General features: G+C 35.8%; 1 protein-coding gene across 1 annotated transcript; it reads right to left on the reverse strand.

Moving 5' to 3' along the window:
- Nucleotides 1-4030: 4030 nt before the first annotated feature.
- usp12b (ubiquitin specific peptidase 12b) lies at nt 4031-20337 on the reverse strand. Its single transcript, XM_073836993.1, has 9 exons — nt 20204-20337; nt 17714-17794; nt 17197-17410; nt 14721-15001; nt 13391-13467; nt 13215-13298; nt 12734-12931; nt 9979-10057; nt 4031-6671 (listed from the first exon to the last, which is right to left on the reverse strand). The coding sequence occupies exons 1-9, from the start codon at nt 20249-20251 to the stop codon at nt 6570-6572; spliced, it is 1164 nt and encodes a 387-aa protein (XP_073693094.1). The 5' UTR covers nt 20252-20337; the 3' UTR covers nt 4031-6569.
- Nucleotides 20338-21258: the final 921 nt, after the last annotated feature.

Genomic DNA, 21258 nt, shown 5'->3' on the forward strand with positions numbered 1-21258 from the left:
ATTTTACTTTAAAGCATCTCATGATCAATAAATCACCACATGCTGGTTTCCACACTCTGTTACACTAAATGCCAACTCACCTCTGTATTTGGTGCCGTCGTAGCCATTCCTATCAAGTAGATGACCGCAGCCAAAGTCTATCAACTTGAGCTCCAAAGTGTGTTTTCTCAACAGGATATTCTCTGGATGAATATCGTTGTGGAAAACACCATGTTCAACGCAGTGCTGGACTGCTTGCACAGCCTGACGCATGATGAGCCGTGCTGTTGTCTCACTCATTTGAGGATTGTTTTTGATCAAGTCCAGCAAGCTCTCACAGGGATCTGGAAACTCCATAATGAGTGTGACTTTTCGGGGATGCTCAAACCACTCGTAGAGCTGGATGGAGTGAGGGCTTACGGGCTCTTCCTTCATCATTAGAAGCAGCGCAACTTCTGTAATGAGAGGTTTCGGATACCCAGGCTAGAGAAAAGATGCCACAAAAGGTTAGTTTAATCCACAATAATCAGCTCTTAAACAACTAAACACATATTATGTTTTGCCAACTTACAATTTGAAGATACTGATCCTTTGGAGTCTTCCGAATACGTTTGATGGCAACCTGCAAATGATCAAAAACACAGATGAGCATATTGAACACCTGACCTTACCTTAACCACAAAGAATTGAGTATTTAAGTATTAAACTATATGTAGGTGCTTTAAAAACTCAGTGGATACAGATTTTTGTTTGTTTATTTCTTTGTCTACCTTCTTGCCATCAGAAATTCGGATGCCCTCATAGACCTTGCCGTAGCCTCCTTGTCCAATAATCTTTCTCACTCGATAGCGAGAGCGAATGGATTCTGAAAAAACACACAAAATCGTGAGAACATATAAGCATGCTAGATCCTTTGAGGTTGCATAAAATGCTTAAAGCAGTATAACAAATTCTTCTTTTTTCTTCTTTAAGATTTGTAATATCTTATAAAGTCATTTGCATAAAAACTTTACATTTGACAAACTGCATTTTGGATTATTCCTAAGACAGTTTTAATTTATACAACTATTTTTTGCTTCAAGCAAATGTATCTTGTTATAATGATCACAGACTTACCATTGGTTGGCACGATATCTAAGGACTCTGGGGCAGGTGACGGCTCAGGATCATCCAGCTCTGGCTGAGGAGGCACAAAAGGCTCCACTTTATTCTTGGAGCGGAAAGGACGCTTGACAGCCTTCCACACTCTCCTGAAGAAAGAGCGGACTCCTTTCCCTTTCTCAGGTTCTTCTGTAGCCTTTTGTGGAACTAAAATCAACCAATTTGATAACACAACTATTAGAGACATCTCTGACATTGGATTAAACAATTAGTTGACATTTTACAGTTTTCTCACCTGAAGCCTCCAATTGCAGCCTCTCCATACTGTCCTTAGAGATGACGTCGGGTGTAGAGTCATCTACTTTGGACAGTGCCTTTAGGCTCAGGCAAGCTGAAGCCCCCACTGACTCAACAGGAACTTGACCTGGAAGTACAAAGCTACACTCCTCTTGGTAGCTATCGGAATTGGAGAGATGGTCATCATTGAACCCGTCCAGGCTGTCCACAGTTCCTCTCTTGATGATGCACGTGCCTACGCTAAAGCACGGCATATCCTGGCTGTTGAGGCGCTCCACACTCTCCTTAGAGATGGACAAATTGACATCTGGTGTAGAGATGTCCAGCTCTGGTGGAGACTCCACTGTGTCCTGGGAGCAGCAGAAGGGGAGCTTTGCCGCCGTACATATTCTCCTGAAGAAAGGAGGCATGGTTTTCTTCTTTGTCCAGCTCGTATGTTGTTCTTAAAGTAGAAAAAACAATTAGAAAATACTAATAACGACAAATATGACCCAAGGTTTATCATTGAAGTCAAACTTAAACACTTTATTTGCCTTGGCACCTAACTGAATATAATTAATTAAATTACAAGGTAATTAACATAACTTGTTATTGACATTTTCCAAAAAGATAGGCCTACATTATTCAATGTATAATATTTACTACATTTTAAAATTGACCAAAGCATGAGTTGACCACTGCAAGCAGACATCAAATGCTACGCTCTCTAATGCTAGAGCAAATATGACAGGAACACAACAGATATATAACTCCTAGGCCTACTATAAACCATCTATTTTATCCTGTTTTCCTGAATTTGTGAGGTCTGTGTCAATCACAGTTGAAGTTTCAAACATAATTTCAATCTCACCTTTTGAGCTCTTCTCCACAGAAGCCTCCATGGCACTTTGGTTGTGGAGGCTCAACTGGCTGGAGATGGACGATGGTCTTGAAGAAATAATATCAGGTGCAGATTTATCCAGTTGGCACAGGGTGTTTCTGTTTGTGCAGCTCTGCACGCTGTGTAGACTCTATGGTCCGGAGACTACGTTCAGAGTCTGAATGGTCTGCACAACTGTGCTCTCAGATATAGATGTCAGCAGATGATTTCAGATGAAATTCGTCTTTTGTCAACAGTTAAACTTCAACAGGATACACAGGATAAAGCACATACAAGATTTGCGTCTTTCACAGATAATAGCCAGATATTCTGCGGTCACCAGGTAAACAGGTAAACAATACAGAACTGTTTACCTTTAAAAGGCAAGTCTCGCGATACGTGAATGGCCAAATGAATGTTCTAGACTTGCATGGCATTTAATAACTGATGTGACTCTAAAACTGTGGAGTCGCTACTGTATGAAATATTAATCGACATCTATCTCCTATTCACACGAATATCACAGTGAGAGTGACTTAATTAAATAAAAAAAATGGCGATGTCACTACACGCGAGTTTCAGTGTTGCCAAATCCGCTGTTTAATCTCGGAAAAAACGCGATTATATTCTATAGATCAGTGGTGTTATCATAAATATCGACAAACCCGCCGGCGCTTTTTGTGTCAGTTTCTCTGATAAATCCATTAAAAACACGCATTGGCTGCGTCTGACAGCTGAAAATACGCCGGTAAGAAGGTAAAAAGGTACGAATATATCCATGATCGATAGTATATGGTATGCTGTGATGTCTGTCACACTTAATGTACCAGTGTGTTCAATTCCCTGAAGAAATTAAAACAGTTTTAATTGTTGTGTAAATGTCCACTTTTCTTATCCTTTCTAGGGTATTCAATTAGTAAACACCAAAGCTCACTATGCATTAAGAAAATTTGTTTCATGTCGGTCAAGTTGTCACATACAAACCTCTTTTGCAGTAGCAGGGCTGCCAACTCTCACGAAACTGTAATAATAATATTAGCAAAACAGATTTGGTAAAGGCTCCAATGCCTATTTTTGTTTGCGCTCTGGAAATCGTCAAAAGTTTCTATTTACGTATATTAATAGCGCTGAGCAATGTATCCAATCACAGACATATCTGTTGATTTCTTGAACACCTGTGACCGTTCATCGCGATTTCAAAATAAAAGGCCAAACACACACTCACGCATTGATGTCCAAATATTCAAGAAATTACAATTGCTGTAATATGTCTGTCATAAAGAAATACCCAAATATTAAAGATTAAGCTGACATATGAATTAAATGTTGTTTAGTCAATATTAATTAGTGTAAGTCCTCAGGCCATTGGCGCCCTCTGCCTTATAATAAATTATGTATTTTCAGTCTTGTTGAATAAAACCATGATTATGTGCTTTTGATACTGTATTTAAACAAATTATTATTGGCGTTGCTATCATATATGTATTTATCACTCGATTAACTGACCGATAACTCGATTACCAGAATAATTATTAGTGACAGCCCTACATAAGAACCTTTTTTTTAAGACAGCTAGTGAGTTCAGTCTCATGTGCATGTACAGAAGTAATTACTTATTAAAAAAAAAAAAACAGCCTCTTAAACAGATGCGGCATATTTTTCTACTTTAGGTTTTGCAAAATATATTTTTGTGAAAATTTTACTTCATGAAAGTGATTACATGATGGCACAAGCTATAACTGCTTGAAAGCACATTACCCAGTTTAATGACATTAGAAAGAAACAGAGACCATATGAACCCCCTGGAGGTGGTTGATGTGTTTTTGTTTGTTTTTATTTGGGACAGGGTGATCCAGTCCCATCTTTCATCCACGCTGTCCACTCCACTCTAAAACCAGATAATTCACCTGGTTTACAATTTGTACATTGCTTTATCGAAAGTGCACTTTTTTCAAACCCAGTATGGAATAAACATTATTACAATGTTATGGGAAGGGCCGGGATGAAACACAACTAACGTTAGCATTGACGTAGCATTAGCTTGTGTTTGTCTCATGTTTTGATGTAGTTTCTGCTAATGCCAAAACACTCAGGGTGCTGTTACTCTGTGATCAGTGCATGAACTGTTGCTATGACTAGTAACAACAAGTCTCAAGATTGCAGCATTAATCTGATAATTAATTCCAAATAATTCCAACAATTCTTACATTTCGTTTTCAACTCTCTCTCCACATAACATACAACACACATGGTGTCCAAATAAGGGACAAATTAGCAAATGTATAAAAATGAGAATGTCAAAGAAAAGTTAATAGAACATTTATAATTACACATAAATAAAACCATGAAAGCAAAAGAAACATTCCTTCCCACGTAACTACTAGATCACAAACCAATTTCAAAAATAAAATATCCAGTTAACTCAGCTTGGACAAGCCTTGATTCAACTGATGATGATGACACATCTACAAACACTCTTATATAGCATGTGTACATGTGTGTAATTTACATGACGTGGCACCATATGTCAGTTTATTTTAACATATAGCTCAGTCTACTTAAGACACGCAATGCCAGCAGGTTAACTGACCAGCGAGAAGCTTTACAGACATTGTGATGTCTTGTTCATAAGACCTTTATACATGCTTTATAACAATGTCAAGAGTTGTTATACCACGCATGCATTGAGACCAAGTAGACTTTACAGGATGAATGGAATAATAATCAGCAGCACTGTCAGTTTTGACCCCTCACAGATTAAAGCGCATTTCCGTCAAACCAACAATCAAATAAAACCAGTGTAGTTTAGAAAGAAAACCTGAAATGAAAAAAAACGACCACCTTTTCATTCTTATGCCATCTGTTTTAGTCAACTATTCGGTTGGGAAAAAATTCGATTAGGACAACAGGGTGGAAAATCGTGTTTGAAACCCTTATTACCTCGCTAGTATGTACTTTAAATACCTAATCTTGCTGGGTGTGCTTATTTTTGTCTATAAATCTTGACTAATTGCAGGGTGTCCTAGTTGTCTCGTAAATATTTACTAGATGCGAGTGAACTGGCTGGCATCCTTCTGGCTGTATAACATCCACGAACAAGAAACAAACCTTTACAAATTCACATTAACCAATTTATCTATTAAGTCACAGCTTAAACCTGACATCCACAGACAGATCTAAAACTGCACTTCAGCTGTGCTAATTTTGGGGGCAGAGGAGACGATATAGATCTAGAGTGTGGAGCCATATTATGTTTGAATTATCCAACATTTCTGCTGTTTAATGAGTCTACATTCATTTCAGACAATCTCACAGCACCACAGTGTTCATGAAACATGACTGGAAATGTGTGCAGCTTTTGGTTTCAATACGATAGGCAATTATGAGCTTTAACTTATGTTCAGAATAATATAAAGCCCTAATTTCTATCCCTATCTGTTATGCTTTACAGTTAGTGCACTATTGGGTGTGCACTATATGACACAATCAAGCTGTACACTCACTTGCAGTGCACAAAAACTGGCAGAATGTTTTACATTCATTGAATACTGAAAGAGCATTCTTAAGCCAAGCCACATCCTTTATACACTTGCTACTCTGGTATCCACAATCCTCTCTACTTAACAAAGCAGAGCACCCATCAATCTACAGGCCCTACATAAAATCACTCGTCAAGTTCTTGACCAAAAAATAAAAAATAAATTGCTCATCCCCTGGTCAGGTTTATCCATTCAGGTGGAGCAGCTCGGTTTCAACTACAATGACAACATGAGCTACAGGTTCTGCATACAACACATTTATAACTAGCTGGTTGACACGGATGAACATCTGAGGGTGAAGAACCGCCATGCGGCTTTTTAAACTGATCGTTGTGCTAAAACATAAATCATGACGCACCACCCAGCGATGTTGAAATGTGATGTGCAGAGAATTAAACCAGGTCATCAAAATAAACCTTGTTACTGTGTGTGATGGGAAAAAAAAGGTTTGTACAGTGTCCATTCTCAGGCCATCTGGAGTATGTGTAGCTCATTTCACATGTGTATATGTGCGTTTTTGTGTGTGCTGAGCAACACAAAGCAGGCGAGTGAGACGACGGCGAACCAGACCAGCCTGGTGATTACTGTGCTGTGTCCAGGTCGCTCTGGCATCAACTGCTCCTGTCTGGGGCCTGATTGAAGCTCCACTGATAAGCCTGGATGAAAAGGGACTTGACTGAGAGGGGATGGAGCAGGTAGCCCGAGCTGTGGCAATAAAGCCCGAGCCTCCCTATCTGCCTGATCCTGTCTCTCACAAATCACAGCCTCCCATTCTGTCAGTCACTTCTGCTGGCTCAGTCTCTAGACTGGTAGAAGAGTATATACCCTGACTCAGAGTTTTTGGAGATGTCTGATGTCAGACCGTAGAATTCCTCGATCGCTTGAGCGTCTATTTTCTGGGGGGACAAAAAAAGGAGAAAGATATACATAAGTGAATATATAGGAATACGTATTTAATATGGTGCGCTAATTAACACGTGAAAACAAACCTGTTTGGTTCTTACGGAAGTTTAAGCATGCTTGCATGACACAAGAACTTGGTTCTTGTGTTAAACAAGCACTATGAGCTTTGTTCATCATACGTGTATTGTAATTGTTAGAATGGCCATGGATCAGCGATCTCCACGTAAAACTGATCGTGCAGAACAAACCATAAGTCGTAGAGACTAGAAACTTGAAGGGACGCTAGTACTCACTGCCGACAACGCCACGCAGGCTTGCCACAATCGTCCTGATGTGGTTTGAAGTATAAAATCGCTCATAACTCATGGTGCATGGTCGAAATTTTCAGGTATTTTGGATTTTTTGCAAAACCTATTTTTGTGAACTAGTCCTAGGTTTTTCCCCTGATCGGAACCAAACTAGTGCAGAGACAATCTCTGGATAGCGTATATCATTAATTATCGGAAAAAAGTCTAACTTTCGCCTTACCGTTGGCAAGGCATTTGAAAAGTGGCAGGGCCACTTTTAGTAAAATGTCTATAAGTCCTGAATAAAATGAGATATTTTCGCCAAACACTTATGTAAGAGCTCTATCTGAGGTCGAAGGACAAAAATCACGGAGATTGGCAACTTGGTGGTGCTATAAGAGGGAAAAAACAAACATGGCTATACCTACGCAACCATTTTCCCTATGAACATGAAAACCGCTGTGCACAGTCTTGGGCCAAAGTGCCACAAGTGTCTATAAGGATGTTTGCGTATCTCCAAAAAACATGGCCGCCATTGGCCAATGAATTCTGAGCACCTATTAGACATGGTTATTGGACGCTGATTGTAACAAAACTTGGTGGGCCTGATTGAGTCACAAGCCCAAATGTCAGTGAGAAATTCGAAAGAAATCCGCAAAGTATCATGTATCATATTTGTATCATGTGACAGTACTCCTCATTCTGGACAACTTTGCCTCTAGAACAACTGCTGTCAATCAAATCGCTTGTCCAATGATTGACAAGATTAAAAAAAAATACTTTGGCTACTAGTACTAGGTTTTTCACTCAAATCTCACTCTCTAGGTCAATAATTATCAAAAAAAGGTTGAAATTTACCCTTTGGGAAGCTATAACGTGGTCGTTTAGAAAAGGGGCCTGTCCGAATTTACCCCAAATCCTAGAAAGCCTAAAGGAACCAAACTAGTGCAGAGACAATCTCTGGATAGCGTATATCATTAATTATTGGAAAAAAGCCTAAAGTTTTCAAGAAATCGGACCACATTTTATTTGTTTATTTTGTTTAAAACTAAACTCTGTTCAATCCAATGACAAATTAGCTATGTTTTCATCATCCTATTTTTATGTGCATTTTAAGGTATTGCATCAGAAACGAGTAATGGAAATGTCAAATATCAAATAATAATCCCTTGGTTAAAAAAAAAAACAAAAAACAAACAAACAAAAAAACTCACTCGAGATGGTTTTTGACTCGTGCAAAAATGGTTAATTTAAATAATGGGAGATGGAAATTCCTCCACGTGCATCAAAAAAAGTCATGTGACTTTGCATGACGGGACAGCATAACCTGACTAACCAGTGGACCGATTCTGAAATGCCTGAGCAAAGTCTGTCATCGAAGTATTGCCTTTAAGTTATGCATAATTGCCTCCCAGAACTGTCTTACACAACCGCGTTCTTAAACAGCAGGCATCCACCTGTTTCATCTGCTCGCTCTAAGGCACAAGTAACTTATTATATATGAAAATTATTATATTCAGTGGCTTCTCTTACTTTACTTAGTGATATATAGTTTCAATTTATCAGGAAGTGACAATTTTGTTCTCTCCCTGACTCACTGTATGAAAACGGTGCTTATTCGCAACTTTGAATGGAAACCCAGCTATTATTTTGTGTTTCACAAAAGAAGTAAAGTCAAACAGGGTTGGACCCATTCAAATGATGAAGAATGTAATATCTGAGAATCTGTGGTGCTTAAGAATCACAACAGGGTCAAACAAAACAACACTGGCTCAAGTAATAACCAGAAATTCTGTATGGTGTCACTAATGGTGCAAAACTAACACAATTCACTTTTATGGGACTGTGGAAGCTGTGGAAGTGGAAATTTTCTCTCTCCAGATAGCTTTTATGTTTCTTTTTCCAGATGTGCAATTGGGAAGACATAAGACAATGAAAAAAACAGATAAAGAACATCTGACTTTAGCATTGAATATATCTAAGCACTCTGCCTCCAAGCTTTCTTAAATCACCACTGTGCTTGGTATTTATAAAATGTTTATGGTACAAGAGCCATTTCATGTTCTGAGAAGCACCTGATAGTTTGTGTTCACAACATGTGTGTAAATATTTGCCTATGTTACAGTGTAGCAGAGCGGACATCACATCTGTGTGTCAAAACCAAATAGATTTATTTAAATGTGCACTCAGGTGGTCAAAAATCTGTCGATTTAAGGTACGCTTTTAAGCTAGTAGTGTAGAACAAACCTTAACAGTCATGTGTCATGAAGACGTCATAGAAAGATGGCACATACAGCACTATTTTAGTAGTATATTTCAACAAAAATTGCTCTTTAAAACAAGGAGGAATAAACTTTGATGTTCTAAATGCCAAGTTAAACTCTTCAAATGAATAAAAGAGTGTTAGTCTTGGTCTCATTAATGCATCACTATTCCTATAATTCATTCAGAGAACTCAAAAGTATTTGGGTCAATGTGAGGACAACTCCAGACAAGCACTTACTGAGGCATAAACACCAGCTGAAAATCACCTGACAGGGGAAGGTTAATACATGCGCTATTGCGCAGTGCTAGACTTCCAGATACCTTGAGCTGCAAATCAAACATTTATTGCTAAACAACGCAAGCTAAATTTAAAAAAGGAACATACCACAATAACAGCTGGAAGAAGTAACAATCCAGTTTGCTGAACTGAAAGTGATGCTTCAAGGTCTTGGGTGTTTATTTAAATACTTCTACTTTCTCTGTTCTCTTCTTTAAAACAAAGACTATTCTAGGTTATTCAGGTCGATCAAAAGTAGTACTTTAGAAAAATAACATACTTAGAAGTATTTTAGTAAACATGCATTGGAAATCTATGGGCCAATTCTATGATCTTATTATTTAGAGTCAAAAACTATTTTTTTTTGTGTCTGGATACTGATAGCATGTTACAGATTTGCTTTACGCAACCTGGAATAAAGAAATACATTATTAATTAATTAAGAGAAGCAACAATTTTACTCAGACTTACCTCTACAATGTCATCATCAAACAGCAGCCAAAAGCCATGACTCTTCACTATAGTGATATAATGACCTCGATTTGGACCACTACAAAAAAAGTAAACATAATAAAATATGATGAGCAGAAACAAATGAGAATCCACTGCACTATAAACAAAAAAAGCGAGTGGAAGATTTGACATTTTGATTAAAAATTATAAGGTAAAAAAAAAAAAAAAAACATATGCATGGATAAATCATTCACAAAAAGATCCAATTTTTTTGCCTACTTTAAACATCACCACTCAAACATAATACTGTTTTTAACTTAATACACATCCTTCATCAAGATAATAAACAGTGATTACCCAAAATTAATTCGCTAAAAATTTACCAAGGCCAGATGTAGATGAGTTTTTTTTTTTTTTTGGAGAAATCTCATCAATGATTCCTCTGCAGTAAATGGGTGCCGTCAGAATGAGAGAACAAGCAGCGGATAAAAGCATGACAATAATCTCCATGACTATATCAATTAATGTCTTGGTAAGTGTAAAGCTGTGTGTTTGTAATAAACAAATTCATCAATATTTTTTTTTTTTACTTCAAACTGTTGCTTCTTCCTAAAATATTACTTTTCTATTCATAATACTGCATTCTCTACACTCTAAAAAAAAAGTTTGGGTCATTTTTTAGGGTGTTACAGTATTTTTTCAGTGTTTGCGTAGTTTTTGTGTTACCCAGCTCCTGCGTCAAATGTAACAACCAAATATTTGGGTAGTTTTAGTGTCACCTAGCTCTTGGGTCAGACCTGACATAACCCAATGTTTAGGTAGTTTTGATAACCCAGCGGCTGAGTTATTTATCGCTGGGATTTTGCATCCTCTTCAGGAGACAGCAGTTCTAAGCGCCATTGAATTGATGCATTTCTTCAAAAAAATCATGTTTGTGTACATTTTAAATCTATAAAATCATTACTATGCTGTATGTTGTTTAATTGTATGGAGAGCAACAGACATTGTGTCCATCTTTTCACATGATGGAAATGCCTGATGCTTTGCATAAAATAAACAATTTTGTTAAAAGACTGGTTGATTACACGTGAATTACTTCTGTTTAATGTTTTATTTTTACTTTTAATGTTTGTTAAATGAGTTTAAATATAGGCAATATGTATAGCCTACATGCTGGGTTAAATAAACAACCCAATTTGCTAGGCAACATTTACCAAAAATGTGTTCTGTCCTATATTTACCTAGCCCTTGGGCTGAAAATAACCCAAAGTGGGTTGTTTTTAACCCAGTGTTTTTTAGAGTGCAGTGAAAAAAGTAATCTTGTCTGAATCAGAGGTATGCACAAATCAAGTTTTCAGGGTTCATACAGGAACAGTCAAATGAAATTCCAGGACTTTCAAAGACGTTTTAAGCACTACTTTTCTGATTTTCAGGGACTTCATTCTCTCACTTATCAAACAATGACTTCCATTTCAAATTCTAAAAAGGAGAACTATATAAATAAAAATATACTAATAAAAAATGGCAAAAATAAAGTGAAGCACATGCAAGGCATTACAAAGTATACTACACTTTACTATAGTAAAACCATTTGTATTTGTGTATACTCTTTCTTTTTAAATTTTTTTTTATAACTACTGCATGAATAATTTGATGTTTTCTACTGTTAAAAAAAATAGCTAAATCTCGAAGTTCTGATCTAAATCAAATGCTCTGAAGGACTTCAAATTATTAATTTGCTAAATGATTCACAAGCCCTTTACGATCTAAATCAAATGATTTGCGATACGCAAAGACCCAATCTAAATCAAATGATTTCTGATACGCGATCCGATTGGAGCACTTCAAAATAGTAAATCATTTTGCGACTCAATGGTTTAACTGCTTCAGAGTTTCGAAAAGCTGTTTCACCATCACTACATGCTTTTTAAAATCATTGCAAGCAATGTCGAAATTCGAAAAATTAAAAGCTCTTTTGAATTGATCTGGTTTTTGCTAGTGAATCACTTGAAGTGAACGATCGTAGTTATGAGTTTGAATCAGTCGGAGCGGTTCCAGCATAAATGACTCAATTGGTTTTGTTTATCTGCTCCTCTTTTCGAATCTTCAGCTATGTTTACACAACACTGTCAGTACCACTACTTGCCTAGTTTGATTGTTTCCTGAAATGTAACTGAAATAAGCAAAATAGGCATGTTTTTTGAATTGCGTAAATTTTGTAGATATATTGTCCTTAAATAATTCAAGCACTTCTCAAGTACCTCTTCAGGAATATTGCTATATTCAAGTGTTTTCCAGGTCTTAAATATCAAAAAGTCAAATTCAAATACTTCAAGCACTTTAAGCATCTTGTATGAACCCTGAGTTTTACAAGCAACAGCAGTCTAAAACAGTTCTCAACAAATATGTCAGTGGATTTTGATGTGAGAAGACAACAAAGGACAGACTTTTTCACTGGAGGAAGTGTTATTCTGAATTATGGACTGGTATTTTGACCAGAGGTGATGTGGTTTAATAAAATGCCTGAATTACAAACAAGCAGTTTTCACTTCATTGGGTCGTGTGAAATATTTGCAGATTATTGTGATGCTTTTGTCAGCTGAATGAACTCTCACTCTGAAAGCACCCATTCACTGCAAAGGATCCACTGGTGAGCAAGGGATGCTAAATTTCTCCAAATCTGTTCTGATATAGAAACAAACCCATCTTCATCTTGCATGGTATGAAGATGATGAACTGTTCCTTTAAACTGACTGTCAAATCAGAAACCTACCTCCCACAGTGCACCACTACAGCCACCAGGTCATACAATCGATCAGGGTTGGTAGCATCACCAGAGGTGTTAAAGAGCCTCAGCTCCAGAGGGAAGACTACACGATAAGAGAGCTTGGTGTAGCGATGAAGCTGGTCCATATACTTAAAGCGCTTTAGGTGCAGGGCAAGGATCATGGGTAATTTCTTCACCCGCATCCTGTAAAAAGAAGAGAGACAGGATCGATTTTACCTTGAAATTCCATCTCTATTCTCAGACTTTATTGGCCAACTTCCTGAGCAACTATAATTGTTAAATGCTCCAGGATTAAAATCAACACACTAATGCATTCAGTACAACACGAGGATGCATTCAGGAAGGAAGGAAATAGTGCATAATCAGGTGGCTGCCCATAGAATCAAGCTTGCACTGGATGATGTGAGTAAGAGTGGGAACAAGAGTACAGTCATTGCAAACATGCCAGTCTATTGGAACTACATACCTCTTCTGTGCCTCCTGTTTACTTCTGCATTGCTCACAGTAGTACTTGTATTCACTACATAAGGTCTCTGTGTTGCTGAAACCCCTGTCAGTGCAGAAACAACCTGTTATCTTTCCACAATAAACAATGAATTTGCACCAATGGGAAATTTGTTGCAGTTACGTTTGTGGTTTTACCTAAGACAGTGTGTGATGGAGGTATTCTGCTCCACATCCACTGAAAGGTCTAGGAAGTCTTCGTCTTTACTGCTCACCTGGTGCGAAAGAGGAAATGATTACTCTCAATACATTCTAAGACTACATATGTGACCCCGGACCACAAAACCAGTCTTAAGTAGCATGGGTATATTTGTAGCAATAGCCAAAAACACATTGTATGGGTCAAAATCTATCGATTTTTCTTTTATGCCAAAAACCATTAGGATGTTAAGTAAAGATCATGTTCCATGAAGATGTTTTGTAAATTTCCTACCATAAATATATCAAAACCTAATTTTTGATTAGTAATATGCATTGCTAAAAACTTCATTTGGACAACTTTAAAAGCTATTTTCTCAATATTTAATTTTTTTTTTTGCAAATAGTTGTATCTCAGCCTAAATAACCCCTATCCCAACAAACCATACATCAATGGAAAACTTATTTAATTGGCTTTATTCAGAAAAAATTACCCATATGACTGTTTTTTTGGTGCAGGGTCACATAGTATGCAAGACAACATTCTCAAACTCAGCTAGTTGGTGGCTTGTCTGAACGAGTAATGGGTTGTAAGGATGCCCTGGATAAATATGCTGACGTGTTTCATAACACATTTTGTCCTCAAAAACAGGCAGGCTCTGTCCCAAATGCAACCCTAAGCCCTTGTTGTCCTCCTCTGTGTCTACACTTCAATTATGTAATATCACAAAGACTGACGGCACCCATTTACTTACTACTTACTAAGTAGAAATTAACACAGCTATAAATGATAGAATTGTATTTTTACAGTTATTATGTCTATAATATTATTATTATATTATATAATACATTTTTCATACTTTCTGTGAAAACTGTCAAATATTACAATACTCATATTTCATATTTTAATATTGTATTTAGTAGTAGTTATTATAATAATAATAATCTTCATCATCATTTTAGTCTATATATAATAATTTTATAGTCATCATAAAATATAGATCACAAAATTATGGGCCTAATTGTGCAGTCTTACAAATAAGCACAGCAAACCTGAAGATGTTTTATCAAAATTACTAATGAACACACACACATACATCTCAGATCAGCTGTGAAAGTTACCAACATATTCCACAATCCTAACAGACTTCTTTGTGTTGTGACACACAGTTCACATCCTGTGCAATTCACACAGCCCCCCAGATGATGATTAGTCAAAAAACAAAGTGACAAAAACATGGTCACAACAACTCACTCATCCCATATCTCATTAATAAAACCCAGAGCCCTTTAGTTTACTTATGACTCACTCCACCTCCTTTTGACTCACCGCTTCACAGTTCAGGCACCGTGTCTCATTGGTCAGTGTGCCTTGGAAGATCTCGTGCACCCAGGTCTGCTGGGTCTTTTCCTCCGTTTCTCCCTCTCCTGTGCTGCTACCACTTCCACCTCCTCCTCCTCCTCCTGCACTTCCACTTCCACCATTCTGTACTACCTTTCCATTCTGCTGTCTCTCCTGGCTCTTTTCCTCTTGTAGCAGGTCTGCAATGGTGTTGAGCAAGTAGTTGAGGAACTCGTGTGCATCTTGCTGCATGTAGTTGTCAAACAACTCTGTAGACAAAATAAAAGGAAGTGTTGATAGCATTAGGTAGCTGGAAGTCTAATATATAAATAGTAGAAAGGAACAGTGTAGAAATTATTTAATCATTTAATAGCCATGCATTTCAATCACATATAAGGGACTATATACCACAAAACCGTAGTAAGGGTGATTTTTTTTGTGAAATTGAGATTTATACATAATTTGAAAGCTGATTAAATAAGACAATATTTGGCTGAGATACAACTATTTGAAAATCTGGAACATGAGGAAGCAAGGAAATCTAAATATATTGAGAAGATCAAATCCAAATGTCCAAAATATATTGAACATGATCTTTACATAATATCCTAATGAGTTTAGCATAAAAGAAAAATTGAAAATTTTGACACACACAATGTATTTTTCGCTACAAATATTCCCATACTACTTAAGACTGGTTTTGTGGTCCAGCCAGGGTCACAAATGTTTACTGTATTTAGCTATTCAGCAGAGCAGATGAATCTGCTACACCATCGTACAAGAAATTACATTATGTCAGTTCTGCATTTGCAGTCAAAGCAAAAATTATACAAGTAATAAATTGTGTTGTTTTTGCTGACTGCATGCAGCATGAACTGTGTATTCTGGTTCATGACAAATGACTCTTATGCTATTACTGTTTTAATCATCCTAACAAATGTAAAAACTGAACCAATCAAAGCAGTTACTATACAATCATTACTATATTACTCACTTATTGAGCAAAACATACACTGTTCAAATATTTGGGATCAGTAATATTTTTAATGTTATTTAAATAAGTCTCTTACACTCAAAGTTGCATTTATTTGATCAAAAACGCAGAAAAACAGTAATTTTCGGAACTATTATTGCCATTTAAAATAACAGTTTCTACTTTAATATAATTTAAAATATAATTTATTTCTGTATTAAAACGCTGAATTTCCACCAGCCATTACTGCAATCTTCAGTGTCACATGATCTTTCAGAAATCATTCTAATATGCTGATTTATTATTAATGATGGAAACTGTGATGCTTTTTAGGATTCTTTGATGAACAAACAGTTAAGAGCAACAGTATTTACTCAAAATAGAAATCTTTTCTAACAATTTAAGCCTTTACTAAGTTAACTTATTCTTAATTAATTTAACACATTCTTGCTGAATAAATCTACTAATCTCTTTTCAAATAATACTGACCCCAAACTTTGAACGGAAGTGTATATTGTTAGAAAAGATTTCTATTTTTTACAAATTAAGGTTTTATTCCTCAAAATATCTTGACAGTATCACAGGTTCCAAACAAATAATAATAATTAAGCAGCACAACTGTTTCCAACATTAATAATAAATCAGCATATTAGAATGATTTCTGAAGGCTCATTTGATCACTGAAGATTGGAGTAATAATGCTGGAAATTCAGGTTTGCATCACAGGAATAAATTCTATTTTAAAGTATATTAAAATAGAAAACCACTATTTTAAATTGCAGTATTATTTCACAATATTGCTATTTTTTTCTGTATGCAGAAAATATGCATTTAAAAACATTAAAAATCTTACAGAACCCAAACTTTTGAACAGCAGTGTAAATTCATGTCTTGATATGAGACTAGTTGTTAATGCCACACATTCATCATTCATCATACAGATCTAATAAATGGTGTGTAAAATAGAATATCGTGGAATACAATTACAATTATAAAACTGTTTTCTATTTTAATGCTTTTTAAAATGTAATTTATTCGTGTGATGGCAAAGCTAAATTTTAAGCAGCTATTATGTGACTCTTCAATGTCACATGATCTTTCAGAAATCATTCTCATATGCCGATTTAGAAACATTTCTTATTAGCACCAATGTTGAAAACAGTTGTGCTGCTTAATAGTTTTGTGGAACAGAAATGAACAGAAAGTTCAAAAGAACATTAGAAATCTTTTGTAACATTATAAACATCTTTACCATCAATTTAAGGCATCTTTGCTAAATAAAAGTATATATTTTTTTAAATCTATTTATATCTAAGTTTACATTCAGAATGTTTACAAATATATCAGAGCATGCATATTATCTGTATAGCAACATCTTTACGTATCATTTCACAGATCTCCGGGCACCTGCATAACATCCTCACTAACCCACATCAACAACCCCTCTCTTGTCAGTCATTCAGTCAGTCAAATCCCAGGATCTTTTCTCACCATTTTCTTTCCTCAGTCTGGAGATGAACTTCTTTGGTGGAATGACTCCCACTTTCTTCTTCTGAGTCGCAATGCTGTTGAACAGGTCAGCCAGGCAGGTAAGCAGGCTCTCTTTACGTCGTGGCTGGATCTTATAGGCCAGTACTTTCTCCCGGAAGGGCCGGCAGAAGTACAGTGCCTGCAGCACTGAGTTACAATAGCAGGTGTTGCCAAACTGAGAGACCAGATTGTAAAAGGACGAAGAACAGATTAAAAATTGATGATGTAACATACATGCAGTTATGTGTTACATTTGCAATTAATGTCTTTGAGAAGGAAAGCAAACCATTGTTAGATATATGGAGCAGATTTATTATTTTATTTTGCTGCCTTTTATATATGCTTGCCAAATCTGCCATTAAGTGATAGCACAAGGACATTACAAAAAAAAATTGCTTCTAAAAACTTAAAAGTAATATGGCAAAGTCATCTTCTATTTATAGCACATTCACTGACAAAGACAATAAGGCAAACTTACATTGACCAGCCCAAAGTAGTGTTCATTAACAGGGAACTGTTCCGGTCCAATCTCCTTTTCCAAAGCAGAGGCATTGGCGCCCTATAGGGAACAGTCACAATGGTTATCTTTGCTCATGGGGTCTCAATAACACAAGTGACCAGGAACACCCTGGACCTATTGGAGACTAACAGGAACATCCTGTTTGTGAAGAATGATGCCAGGCTTGGCATTAACAGGATGCAGTTGCTGGGCAAGTGCACCCACTCTGTTTCACCAGGGGAGAACATCAAGGCAGAGCTTTAAGTGGTATCAGTATCTGAAGTATAATGCATGAGATCTCAAATGTTAAAAGGCCTAAGTCGGTACTTCTCAAGCTTTTTGGACCCAAAAGCCACCCCCGCTGTCTGCCTCCTTATTCAAAGCGCCTTCCACACATACAATACCAGTCAAAAGTTTTTAAAAAGTAAGATTTTTAAGGTTTTTTAACATTACTAAACCAGCACTTATTTGATCCAAAGTACAGCAAAAACAGTATATTTTTAAAATATTTTTACTATTTAAAATAACTGCTTTCTATTTCTATTACTCCAGTCTTCAGTGTCACATGATCCTTCAGAAATCATTTTAATATGCTGATTTGCTGCTCAAAAACATTTATTACTATTATCAAAATTTAAAACAGTTTAGTCATTTTTTTTTTCAGGATTCTTTGATGAATAGAATGGTCCAAAGATCAGCATTTATCTGAAATAAAAAGCTTTTGTAACATACACTATATTTTTGGGGGGGGTATCATTCAAAAGTGATGATAAAGACATTCATAATGTTACAAAAGATTTCTATTTCAGATAAATGCTGTTCTTCTGAACTTTCTATTCATCATAAAAACCTGAAAGAAAATCTACTCAGCTGTTTTCAACATAATAATAATAATAATATTTTTGAGCAGCAAGTCAGAATATTAGAATGATTTCTGAAGGATCCGTGACTGGAGTAATGATGCTAAAAATTCAGCTTTGAAATCACAGGACAAAATTACATTTTAAAATATATTCAAATAGAAAAGAGTTATTTTAAACAGTAAAAATATTTCAAAATTGTACTGTTTTTGCTGTACTTTGTATCAAGCTTCAGGCCTGATGAGCAGAAGAGATTTCTTTAAAAAACATTACAAGTCTTACTTTTCAAAAACATTTGACTAGTATTTTATATTAGATATTTCTGCTATTTCATTTCACATTCTGTAGTTATGATAAAGCTTATTTTTTAATAGAAACTGAATGTATAAAAATTCAGAAAATTCAAAAACTGTATGTTCTTTAATAGAAACAACACTTAGTTAGAGGGAAAAAATGAATTATGATTTTATGTTTTTTAGCATTTTAATTTAGATAAGAGTTTGACTATTTAAACATAATAATAACTATTATTTATTTAAATACTTAAGTCATCAGTTTAAATATTGTGTTTCTGAAAGGATCCATCACCAAAGGGATCTGATTCATTATGACTTAGATAATCTGTGTTAAAATGCAACTAAATGTAAAAAGTTTAATATAATGTTGACTTGATGACCTTGATCCTAAGCCATAATATATCAATAAATTTGACTCAATTTATGAACAGAAATTTTCACATAACTTATACTTTTACATAATACATACTGGTACCCTGAGGTGGCAAAGCTAACTCAACAAGATGCAAATCCATGTGTCTTATCTCTATTACTGGTTATCAGTAACTGGTAAATAAGGAAGCTAGCACATAAATAACTTGCTATTATAGTGATTAACTGCTTGATATGAATTAAATCTCAAAGTAGAAACTGTTGTATAACAGAGCTCCCAGGACCTAACGCTTCCCAAATAAATAACATTTTAACTTCTATAAACATTGTGCACACAGCAAATCGATTTTCTGTTCGTTGTAAGTTCGATCCACTGCGAATGTTCTCATGTAACAGTTTAAGAAAAACCTTTCAGAACCGAGCTGAGTCAGTTTTTAGTTGTGTCCTTCAAATACTGTTAAAACAACAACAACAACAGCGGCGGCAGCAGCAGCAGGAGGAGCAGGAACTGTAGTCCCGTGCATGACCTCGCCTGTTACCCCGTCCATCCTTCCTCTTTACAAAACACTCGTAAACATAGCTAAAAGTATCCACATGACAGATATTATCTGACGGTAAATAAAGCTGAGCCGCCCGGCTAATCAAACATGGACATTATGTGTGTCGCTCGCTAATACGCTAGGCTATATATTTGACCCTTGAGCAGAATATAAAAGTATCTGACAAAAATGCTTTAAAGTCTGTTTAACCACATCTCCAAACTTCTACTGCGTCTATAAACACGGACAGGGAGGTGTGCAAACTTTTTGTGGCTGTGCTGCCATGTCATGACACGGTTGTTTATCTGTTAGCTGTTGAGCTAGCCCTGTTAGCAGGCTAATCCAAACACAGGTTAGACGCAGTGGACGGGACAACACTCACTTATCCGAGGAGAAACTCACCATCGTACAAATCGAGGCGATCTTTCGGACTGTCATCAGTATTTCCATCCGTCTGCCGCCATATTGGACCGAACCCCTATTTAAAACTGTGACAGCCGCACAGGCTGAAGTTCCGGTGAATCCTTCAGTCTGTCCAGCTCGTAGCGGAATGAGGGAGTGTCGCCTCGCGCGGTGTAGCCTAGCAGCTGCGCACTACACAATATTACCAAACCTACTATGGCGAAGACCTCTGTTCACACGAACTTTAGTTTAAACACAGTTCACAAATACTGGGAAATGTAGCATATTATTTACAACGCATAGAATAGAAAAGAAAGCATGCAAATGCCACTGTAAACGCCAATTAACGTTAGGTAAATATTTTAAGGGGCAATTAAATTTTTTTCTTTCACATAATTTGTTTACAAATTTTGTGCTGTCAAACGATTAATCGCATCCAAAATAAAAGTTTTTGTTTACATATATGTGTGTGTAGGTATACCTATATTTAATATGTATATAAATAGACACATGCATGCATATATTTAAGAAAATATGTATATATATTAAAATATATTTATATATAACATGAATTATATGAATATAAATTTATACATGCAATGTAAATATTTTCAAAATATATACTGTATGTGTGTGTATTTATATGTAGAATAAATATAGAATTTTTAACAATTTTCAAAAATTAATATTTTTTGTCTATTCCAATTGATTAAACTGCAGCTATATATATATATATATATATATATATATATATATATATATATATATATATATATATATATATATATATATATATATATATATATAATCTAAAGAATTACATTTTTTATTATATTTAAAAACATGAAACATTATTTAAATAATTATTAACATTAAACACTGTAAATATAACATCCCATGAACAATAATTAGCCTAAAATGATATCGAATTAGAGCGAATTCTTGGCAGAACGAAAATAAGCGTGAGACACTTTATTGACATAATTTCTAGGCTAAATATCTAAACAAATTCAAAAGGGGGAGAGGGGGCTGATAAATATCTGATAAAGGTCTAT

This window comes from Garra rufa, chromosome 3, assembly GCF_049309525.1.
Source record: "Garra rufa chromosome 3, GarRuf1.0, whole genome shotgun sequence".
Classification (NCBI taxonomy): Eukaryota; Metazoa; Chordata; class Actinopteri; order Cypriniformes; family Cyprinidae; genus Garra; species Garra rufa.